This window comes from Nanorana parkeri, unplaced genomic scaffold (genome assembly GCF_000935625.1).
Source record: "Nanorana parkeri isolate BGI_ZX_2015 unplaced genomic scaffold, ASM93562v1 scaffold29, whole genome shotgun sequence".
NCBI classification, from domain to species: domain Eukaryota; kingdom Metazoa; phylum Chordata; class Amphibia; order Anura; family Dicroglossidae; genus Nanorana; species Nanorana parkeri.
The window spans coordinates 1,867,834-1,879,426 of record NW_017306297.1 but is presented as its reverse complement, the minus strand read 5'-3'; the positions used below and the strand labels follow the sequence as shown (position 1 = coordinate 1,879,426).

General features: G+C 40.6%; 1 protein-coding gene across 1 annotated transcript in view; it reads left to right on the top strand.

Annotated features, from left to right (window-relative positions):
* The window catches only part of ATP13A3 (ATPase 13A3), a 97,688-nt gene that overhangs the window by 31,338 nt on the left and 54,757 nt on the right, over positions 1–11,593 (top strand). The window contains exons 2-6 of the mRNA XM_018567166.1: positions 2,522–2,618; positions 5,988–6,161; positions 8,109–8,294; positions 9,563–9,633; positions 10,135–10,215. Coding sequence (XP_018422668.1) covers positions 2,574–2,618; positions 5,988–6,161; positions 8,109–8,294; positions 9,563–9,633; positions 10,135–10,215 — 557 coding nt within the window. The 5' untranslated portion in view covers positions 2,522–2,573. The remainder of the gene's footprint in view (positions 1–2,521; positions 2,619–5,987; positions 6,162–8,108; positions 8,295–9,562; positions 9,634–10,134; positions 10,216–11,593) is intronic.

Genomic DNA, 11,593 nt, shown 5'->3' with positions numbered 1-11,593 from the left:
TATATATATATAGTTAAACTTTTGAACTTTGTCAGATGACATTGGACTGCGTGAAGACAGCATGACAAAATGATTCACCGAAGCATCAATAGATAACAATCTGCCATTTCCTCGGCTCTGCTCTATTTTTACATTGTGACTATTACTATGTTTGTGAGGGTTATATGGCAGCAGGCATTTTTATTATTACATAGGAATTATATAACGCCAATAGTTTGCTCAGCGCTTTACAATATAAGGAAGACATTACAATCACACTACAATTCACGACAAGATGGTAAGGAGGGCCCTGCCCCTGAGGGCTTACAATCTAAAAGGGAGGGGCAAGTGATACATGAAGAGGGAGCTGTGTGGGGATGAATTGTTTGAGAATATGATGGTTCAGTGGTTAGGTTGAGGTGGGATTTACATATCAGAGTTTTTATTTGAAGCTGATAGTGAAATCTATAGAATCGGGGACTTCCTGGAAGAGCATGTGGCCGGACGTTAACAGTGGGGAAGAATGCAGCTGATCATTACTTAATCGTGAACTGGATTGCAGAGATCAGGTCGAGAACATAAAAGTTCTTTAGACTTCACAGATGTAACATATATGACTTCATTTAAAACCAGCACATGATCTGCAGGCTTTGTAATTTGAACTTTCATGTCCAGTTATATAGTTTAGAATCTTCTTTTCTAACGTGTTGGATGGGTTCTCCATGTTTTGACAGGTATACAAGAATTCTGCAAATGCTCCTTTTTGTCTTTATTAGGCCCCTTGCACATGGGCGCCTGTCAGCCCCGATCAGCCGGGGGATCCACGCATGGATCCCCGGCTGATCGGAATAGAATGGAACAAATGTCACCATTGTGATTTGAATCTCCCTCCATTTTCTTTCCTCCATATTTCGATGAAGGAAAAAACTGAGCTGTACAGACCCATGTTAGATCTATGGGAAGACGGATGTAGGCGCACATGTGTCTGTTTACATGAGATCACCTTTGATCCGTCACAATCGGGTCTTTCAAAACGAAACTCTGTTACCTTTGGTTTTCTGGACTTGGATGGAGTCGAGGGTAATCAGATGTAAACAGAGACACGTTCATTTAGATCTGGCTATATAGACTAAGATTTGGCTTCTGATCAGAAACCTCATTGGAGATAAATTAGATAGATAAAGATGCAGACAAACTGAGCCTATTGCCCCTGACATAGTACATAATGATATTGCATGTTTCAGTAGATGTGAAGTGTCACAGCTCAACGGAGCTTATGTTATCAGGTTTGCCAGCTTCATATAGTAACCTGTAGGATTTCACCGTCAGTCAGCACTATACTGTGCAATCTTTACTTACACTGAGTGGCCAGTTTATTATGACCACCTGACGTTTGTAGGCAAATTAGCTATAATTTCACGCTGAAATTGCTAGAGCGCCAGACCATTATAAATAGGGAAGCAGGTTGTTTACCACGACAGTAGAAGTGATTTTTTTCTGAAGATATGGGTAAACAACGCGATTTAACAGCCTTTGAACGTGGGATGATTGTTGGCGCTCGGAGCCATGGAGCGAGCATCAGCAAAACAGCAGAATTCGTAAAAATGTTCAAGAGCAGCTATTGTTAAAGTGTTTAAAGACTGGACTGTTAGCCGAAAATCTGGGTCTGAACGTGCGAATTGTGGCCGTCAGCGTCTAGTCAATGTTAGGGCAGAACGTAGAGTGGCAAGACTGGTACAAGACAACAGAAGGGCAACAGTGCAGTGTCGGATTCCTCGCATCACCTTTCAACATCTCGTGGAGTCACGAGGCGGCCCAACAAAGTACTGATGGGGTGGACATAATAATCTGGCCACTCAGTGTATATGAGCATGGCCTCTGTCACACAATGTGTTCATATTTTAATGTGTTATTAATACAATGTCACTAGAGGGACTATAAAAAAACAAGACCTTACTGCAGGGGACAAATTATTATTGAATTCAGGAGCCAGTCTGTCCAATCCAGGAGCCAGCAGGACATTGCCAACAACTGGAGAACACCTCAAAAGTTAGACACCGGCTGTAATTTTTAAGGAGCATTGCATACCTGGCTCCTGGCATTTGTCCAGCCCTCTCTTACTGTATTTAAGAAAGTCCAGTGTTTTAGTGTGGCCATATATATCCGGATCATAGCAAGTGATGCCCTTGTTTTTGAAAACTGCATAAAATCAAAAATTGGGCTGTTACTTTGTTCCAAGTTGCTAAAGCCTTAGGTGGCTGGAGGTGCTCATTATCACACACAGATAGTTGTGTGTAAATGTCTGTATTTTTGCTGCTCTCAGCTTCGGCTCCATACCCAGGCTGGCTCTGATGACGGGCAGATATCTCCCACCAGTCTCTGAATTTGCCTATCTATGGTCATAAACACTGAGGCTTTCAATCATTTATTTTGAGCAGTAAATACATGTTTATTTTCATACTACTATACCTCTACTCCTATAACTGGGTTCTGGTTTATAAAGCAGCACTCTTTAAATCTATACTTGGGTTCTTTCTTTCAGCATAAGCCCGGTATTTTAAAGTGAGGTGGGAAGACTGCACAGCTCAGAGAATATGGAGAATGGAGGGAAGATCAATAAAGACCAGGAAGATGAGATGGTAAGTAATGTCTTTTTGCCCCTTGTAGTGCTTCATGTAGTTTTGCCATTTATCTGGGAATTGAAAAAATTCAGTGCAAGGGTTTAAGTGATTGTCTTCTCTAGGGGGCTAAAATAAAGAAGATATACTCACATGATGCTTGCGGTTGGCACTTACCTCTCTACCCCACAGCAGCAGCACCTCGGCATCCTCACGTCTAATGCAAGTCAATGAACCAGCAATAGACATGATGACGCCAGCGTTCCTTAGACTGCCAGAGTCCAGGGTAGAAGGGGTTTGTGGGGACCGGTCTAGCAGCTTGGCGGGACCAAGGATTGGACGAGTATATTTGAGCCCCCTAAAACAAAACAAGCATTTAAAGGAGAACTATGGGGTTAGGGCTTTTCCTCATAGTTCTCCTTAGGGTAACGGGAGGACGCAAACTAGTATCCTCCCGTCACCCTAAGCTCAGTATACCGCGAGCTACAACTTGCGGTATACTGAGACGCCGCAGTATACCGCAAGTTGCTTGCGGTATACTGAGACGCCGCAGCTGAAGCGGATCCCGACAATTATGTGGCACAGCCTCTTTGTCAAGCCGCTATTGCAGTGAGAGCCTTCAGCCCTCCACCACCTTGCACGTTTCTTCCTGTTGATGACGAGTCGCACCGCCATAGGCGACTCTATAAAAGCTTTTACCACTCATCAGTTTAGTGTTAGCAGTGATTGATGGCCCTAGACCAGCCGGACCAAACCCGTGGTACACACGGTGCCAATTACGCCACGCTACAGCCGTTCGCGGCTCCTCTGCCTTCCTAAGCCGCCGCTGCTCGGCCTGGCCAGCCAAATACGCGTGCTGCAAAACCGCTTCATAACGCCCCCAGACCTGTCACTCTCCACCCTGGGAGCCATCCATCCTTTGACCCTAGCTCCTCCCCCAGGCAGCAGACACTCAGGTGTCAGGACATCTGCTGACATACCAGCCATCTTCCAACTGTAAGTTCCATTGTCCTGTCTTTACATACCACAAGTCATCAGTTTCTTAGGGTAGTAGCGCTCCTACAGTTTGTTTGATCTTGTAAGATTATGCAGTATATAGATGAGATTTCCCCAAAATGCCCTGTGATGTAACCTTCCCATGATGCATCTGTTTGGCCAGGGATTCATCACGAATGCCTAAGAGGACTAGGAAGTGTAAAGTAAATGCAAAGTAGTTGTTTAACTATTGAATGTAAGATTTCATATCAGCAGTCAGAGCTGCACGCTAATGTGATTTTTCGTGAAAGGGGGCAAAGGTCCACTTTAACCCACAGGATATAAGAAGGAAGTCAGTGACTCAAAGTTCGGGTCTCAAACCAAAGCTGAAGAATCAGTTTTAATAGGCTTGCTCTTTTAAAAATATTCCATCGTTCATTATATTTGCTTATTCTAGGCTTAACCAAAAAAAAAATGTTTACTATTCAATTTGTTCCGTTTTTATATGAATCTTGCTTGACATTACTGCCATAAACAGAACTTCAAAAGCCCTTTCAGCACTTGGTGACCCTCAAAACACTATCAAGGGAATTTATAACAACTGGAGCAGACAAAATCTGGAGTAGCTGCGCATGGCAACCAATCAGCTTCTCTCTTTTAATTTTCAAGTCTTAACAGAACAAACTGAAGAGAGAAGCTGATTGGTTGACGTGCACATCGGCTCCAGATTTTGTCTGCTCCAGTTTAGATAAATTCCCCGCCCCCCGGTGTGTGTGAAATAAGGTATACATTTCTCTGAGATTAGTCTCCCTCTGGTGCCACAATGACAATATGAGTATGCACTGTTGTTGAAATCCAAATGATGGATTCTTGGCATGTGGTAATTGACACAGTATACTGAGAAATGCATTGAGGAAAATGAATGTCACTTGTTGAGTGCACGCAGTTTGATTGTGCACGTTTGATATAAAAGGATATCCTGCAATTAGACCCAATTTACATTACATGTGAGAGATGGAGAGGCTTCCACTTATAGTACAAAGCATTTCCTGGACATAAATGGGGATATTTTAAGCCTCTGGCTTTTTATGTTTTTATTTTTTTTTCACCTGTGGTTTAAAATTAGCATCTAGCTGATTTATAGGCCAGAAGTACAGCAGCTCACTACGCAGTGTATCCTCAGCTGTAGTCATACAGGCTACTTAGTGATGGCTGGAGTTAAGTTGGGGAGGGAATGAGTAAGGGACTACTAAGTGCTCATCTTTCACTTGCTATGGCAAGCATGTCCTCAAAGTAAGGTCAGGTTGGCTGTGCCTTGGAGCAGCAGAGGAGTTTGGGGTAATGGTTTACTGTTTGCTATAGTGTCATCTGGATTATAAAATGTGTATAGCGTATGTCAACCCGTTCAATGAACTTATGTTATTTGCTTTCTTTTGGTTTGTTAGATATACTATTGAAAACATTTGTTAATTCTGTCAATCTGAAGAAGTCCAATTAGCCCTCCTAGTTCCTTGCTTGGACTACAGAATAAGAAGTCTTTTATGTTGCAGAAAGTAGGATAGGAGGACAGTTTGAATAGTTTTTCAAAATAAAATTGGGCATGGCTGACACCAATCAGTTAAAGGGTTATGAAACCCTTGCATGTTTTTGCATATATCTAGTGCTAGCAAGCAGTAGATATATGCAAAACGATTAAAAAAAAAAACTTTTTCAAAGGGTTAATACTTACCTGTGTCTCCGCCGCGCACTCCCGTCCAAAAGGCTCAGACAGAGCATCATTAAAGCTTTTGGTCCCAAGGATTGGGTTGCACAATTTTTTGTTAAGGAACACTCTATTCGATTGGTGAGCACTTTTTTGACATGAGCCAACTATTTCCCAGAATTTCAAGGCTTCCACTTGATCTGGTCACATGTTCTCCGAGTTTTACCTAGTGTTTATTCTGGCTTCTTCTCATACAGGTTAGGTGTAAGGTCCTTCAGGCGCCTTTCACATGCAGGTAGTCTCCAGGTTTTTTTTTGTGGGCCTGTTATGTTGCCCAACTGCCACTTGGACTGGTTTCAGACATCCCAACAGTTTATGAAGTTTCGTGTCCCTCATTAAAAGCTAAAGAAACTACTATCCTTACTGAAAATACATGTATTTTTGTCCAAATCCTCCTGTATAAACCCAACCGTTTATGAATCCACATGTTCCTCAATGACGTACAAGAAACAGATTTGACTGTAAGCACAACAATCACATTTAACACTAATGGGAATCAGTTGATTTTATTTGTTTACACTTTTACTTGCTTGAAAATTTGGACAAACGTTTCTTTGAAGGAAAAAAAAAGTGGGAGGTGACTTGTTTGTCCTTCAATGTCCACTTGTAAGTGCAATTCCCTAACAGTTTTTCTGTGTGTTTTTATCTTGTAGGAAATTAATGGTTACAATCTGTGCCGGTGGAAGCTGGCTCTGGTAGCGGTAGGAGTACTGCTTACTGGTGGCTTCCTGCTGCTCCTTCTCTACTGGCTGCCTAAATGGCGCGTGAAGGCAACGTGCTCTAGAAGGACGTTGAAAGATTGTGATGTTGTGCTAATGAGAACCACTGTAAGTATGTGAGAGGCTGGAACCGCATTGAGTTAGCTGTGTGTACATAGTAAACCTCACCTCATGTTGTCAGTACTTTTCAGGATTGACTCCCAGAAATGTGTTCTTGTGAGATTTATTTTTTTCAACCTACAAAAAAAAAAATGCAAGTTCATCAGTTACAATTATTTACAACATTGTTTACAATGACTACATAGTATAGTAATCTGTAGCAACTATCCCTAGTCAGAATTGCTGCATGTGGGTGTTCTAATCAGCCTACACTTGCCTGTGTCCTGCTACCAGGAGGCTCCATGGTGCTCCGGAATCTAATACTGGGTTCACGTGACCCAAAATTGGAATGCTTATGTCTGTTACAGCGGATGGAAAGTAGGCTCAAATGCCTCCCTGATTGTTAAAATGGGAAGCGCAGGCTTTTGTACTTACTAGGGATGCACCGATACTTTTCGAGTACCAATGCCGATACTTGGCATTTTCATGAGAACTACCAGGGTTGCAGAGGTTGCAGCTGGGACCTGGCTCTGGCGCTCCACCACTGTCCTGAAATCATTAGTCTGTATTGTTTTAGAAGAACTGTCACATGACAATAAACAAAAATGTATCAGTACTTGTAAGTACTCGGCAAGTACCAGTACTCGTACTTGCAAAACTGGTATCGGTGAATCCCTTTATTTCTATTTATAAAAACAAAATCGGACATTAATACAGCGATGTACAAATCCCAGGAGCTCCGTGTGCTCCTTACAAATGACAGCTTCCTCCTAACTTTTGAATTTTTCTCGAGTCTAGTCTTGGAGCTCAAAAGTATCGGTACATGTACTGAGTACGGTACTTGGTATCGGTGCATCCCTAGTACTTACTATTACTTCATTTTTTGATGGTTGCTCAGCTTATTGCACATAGCTGATTTATATGGATTTCTTAAATGAAGCTTCAGGATTGGATAAATCAATGAATTCGGGTAACCACTTTTTTGGAGCATTTGTATGGTCTATAAATTCACATGTTCTTTGGCTTCTTAAAATTACCTGCTGGCACTGTGACTGCGCTGAGCGGCTTGTGAATTTTACATTGATTGGTCTATTTCTAGACTCAAATCTTTTATTATAGGAAGGCTGAGACATCTTCCCTATAATGTAATAATTGCTTGGATCAACATTGTGAAATCTGTGCTAGAAAAAAAACAACCTCTGAAAGTGTGTGGAATGCTGTGGCCTTATCTAAGCCATCCAGAAATCAATTCAATCTAAAATTATGAGCATATCTTTTAACATTCAATGTATGTGTTAGGTCAAGAGAGGTTTACATAAGTATTTCATGAGGTCTCCTTCTACATAGGCACCCTATTAATTTCCTACCGGATGCACCTTCTCTGCCTGGGTCAAGGTAGCGAGTCCCCATAAACAGTTGTGCTTGCTATCAGATATGATCAGTTATGACGAGTAAAGCACTACACTGTTTAAACTGCTGGTGTTTTCTCTACATGGTTTAAATAACAACACGACTGTTGGCATGTTTAAAGCTGCCACAAAACCGCAAACTATGCCTTTGTGATTGCTTTGTAGTCTTGTGCTTTTCAGCCTTCCTCAACAAGGGTGATGAGGTTTTGGTGTTGATCCGGGGGTTGGGGGAACACACGTTGTTACTTTACATTTACGGTTTAAAATTTTAGACTAGGGGGGCCTCGAGAAACGCTGTTTTAGATGATGGTTCTCCGATCAAGTTTGGCTTACTGCTACCCCCTGTAGGTGATGAACAATACAAGCAGTCTTTTCCTCATAATTCACTTGAGGGTCGTCTTTTTTTGCCTTATGCTTGATTTTAAATTGTGAAAATCTGTTAGCATAATAACACAAAATTGCTGAGAATGTTGGTGGAAACGTTCATTAGATTGACATGTACTAATGATTTTTGTAAATTCACTGTTATCACTATTTTTGATTCCAGGATGAATTTAGACAATGGTTTTGTGCAAAAGTACGAATACGATTTTGTCCTGCAACCGACCCTCTTCAGAGTCCTGAATTCACGACAAGCAAAGTGGCCAATGGACATGCAAGCCACCTTCCTGAGAGTCCCTCTGAACAAAATGAAGATCATCCAATGAATAATGCAGCAGTCCCATCACAAGAGGTATGGCGCATTCTTTATTTATTGGGCTTGCCCCCACAGTCTTATGATCCTTGCTTTTATAACTTCTGATGTTCTATAAATAAAGAGTGTAATAATGATTCATTGCATAGGGGGGGGATACCACATCCCAATCTATATTGGAGAAAAAACGAAGAAAGGTTTGGACTTTTAGGGTACTCCAAGGGTCACAAAAGTGGTGTTTGTATAAACTATAACACATTTTTTTTATTTGAACGTATTTAAAACATATACTTTAAAATGATCTAAAAGGGAGCAAAGGATGTAGCCGCATCCTCCCACATATTATCTTGATATTACAGTACTTTTTACAATGTGCTTTGTGTCAGCTTTCTTTTCATATTGTAATCCATGGGAGGACGACAATTTCTGCGCGTTTCACGGAGATCCGACAATAGTCCTTTAACTGGCAGTGATACTGGCAGGTCCGCAAGGTTACGTTTTGTTTTTTGGACTATACCTGGATGGAGTCGGGAGTAATAGGATGTAAATGGATGCAGTTCTGTTTAGATCCAGTTGACCATAGACTAACGGGTGTCAGATCTGCTTGAAAAACTGACAGACGGACCTGATCAGGCCACCCGTCTGAAAGGATCCTAAAGGGTCTTCCCCTGTACCACTGACACTCACCCTGCCCAACACTCCCTCACCTTTTCGGCCTCCTTCACACCCTGCAGTAAGTATGTTACCGTTGGCTGGTATTGAATGCTAAGGCAAGCAGTGAAGATTTGCTCTAAAAAGTAAACGTGCTCTACTGGTTTAATGTTTATTTTGAGTAAAGTAGATGTTAGTTAAAGCTTGTATTTAAATCAGAGATGTTTCTCTTCCAATATTAGAAATATTCGGCAGAATATAAATAGAGGTAGATACCTTTCTAACCAAAGCCAACTGTAGCATAAATGTTGTTCTGCACATTCACTGGATCTCTGGTTTATTCTGTTATGAACCTTTGAAGTAATGATTTGCCCACTGTATGTGGAGCAACCGATGTGTAAACTGTTTTTAGCATTTTGACTCTTCATGACTGGGGCTCTCCTGATGGGGCTTCATTTGTTGAATAGTTTTAGGCTAAGCCAATTTTAATTGCTGGACAATTGTGAAATAAAACAACTTGTTTATTCTGTTGCATTTTGTGTAAGTATTGCTTCAACAAAAAGTATAAACTTGATATTTATGACTGCTTCTGCTTGCAATTTGTTGGTTTGTACTTCATTCAAAGGCAAAATGACCTTTCTGCATTTGTTCAACAGGTTCGTTATTTTGTTCATCACAGTGTGACTTATTTCTGGAATGATTCGCATCAAATGTTCAGCTCCTTGGCGTAAGTGTACATTGGTTTGTTGCTTATAGTGAAATCTAACTGTCTAAAACGAATAACTGCCAGTAAAAAAACATATCCACTTTCTCTACCACATCTTCTTCCTGCTTTTGATCCCCCTGCCAATCTTCTTTAGCAGATTATGATTATGCAATCTTTTATCGTTGTACCAACTATATAGTGGTGGGTCTTCCTGACTGGGTATGAATATATAGATCTGCCAGCAGTCGTGTAGTGCAGTGAACGCTTGTCTGATTGCCTACCTAAATATTCCAGTCAGTTATTCACATAGTTTTGGTAAATCTTAAAGGACATTGAAAAAAAAAAAAAAGATAATAACATGCAAATACACACATGATGTCCCTATTCTAGATACTTATCTTTTGGCAAGGTTGGGCAGGAAGTTAGAGAACAATTTCAAATGTTTTGGCTCATTCTCTTACCCATTGTAACCATTTCTCATAGAAGTTCTATTTAAACAATTACTATATTCAATGTTTGTAGGGGTCTGGATGAAGGGGTTTCCTGTTCTGCCATGCACAGTGAGCACAGCAAAGGATTAAGTAAAGAAATTCATGATTACAGGTATGTTGTTATTTAAACATCTCGGCTATCACATTAAATGTGAACTCCAGGCAAACAAATAAAGAGGTATATTAATATATACACAAGTCAATTTACCCTTAGGCCTGATTCACAACTAGGCGACAGCGTTTTTGCACGTAGAAACAATCTTTTTTTTTTTTGCGCACGTAAAATGTGCGTACATTGTCGCACGTTTTTATGAGCAGATTGTGACACATTGACTAGAATGGCAAACACACACAAAACCAACTACAACGCGCGTTTCCTATTGACTCTATGGAGACAAAACCAGCTGTAATCTGCCCAAAAGAAGCTCATGTACTTTTTCCAGCAACAGGCTGAACTGTCTAACTGAACTGTCTTCTCTGCCAATGGATTTGTAATGCTATCCAGCCACTTTAGTGAATCATGCACACATCACAGCCAGGAGGGTCACACTACATCCGGCAGAGATAAGGAATAGAGATGTGCCACCTCACTTCCTGCAGTCTGCTCGTTGGACAATGAGAGAGCAGCAAGACACTAATACCTAATAAACTCGTCAATTTACTCTGATTTCCTGTAACATGTACATGGAATGACACGTGCAAGTGAGCAGAGCCTGGTTAGCTTCTAGTGCTGCCCTTCCCTAAGTGCTCACTAATAAAGAGGACTTTACCCATATCTTTGAAATTACATCAAAGACGCCATTAGAAATGTTTAGTAATGACAATCTACAAACGCATACATACTTATAGATAACTGCCGACTTTTTGAGAGAAAAGGATTTTACGGTGAGTACAAAAATCCTATTTTTTCTTTTCCACCCCATTCGTCTCACAGTGGCCATTTTTTGCTAAGGGCGGATTAATATATCTCCCTTTACTTCCTGGAACTCTGGCACATGTGACTAGGACATGTGACCATGCACATCATCTCAGAGGAGAAAATTGCTTTTCTCTGAGATCCTGTGAGATTGCCCAGAAATGCACTGCTGATGTAATCTTCCCAGGATGCATAGCTTGGGCACAGATTACTAATGGCCAAGAGGAACAGGAAGTGGAAAAACACTAATTCTAAGTAAAATAAAAATATGTTTAATGCATGTAAGATGATTTCATATCAGCATGCAGAGCTGCATAATGATGTAATTTTTAATGAAAAGGGGTAAAGATACACTTTAACACAGTTTTATATCAAGACAAATGCAGGCTAGCGGTATGTAAAAGTACATTTCATTTTTACGTTAAAGGAGTTCAAAACTATTGTGTTTTTAAATCTGGAGATCAGCTTTTTAAATACTGAACTTTCAGAATATGTTGCCTAAATTAATGTACAGTATACTGTTTGTATATGTGTGTGTATATATATATATATGTATATATATATATATATATAT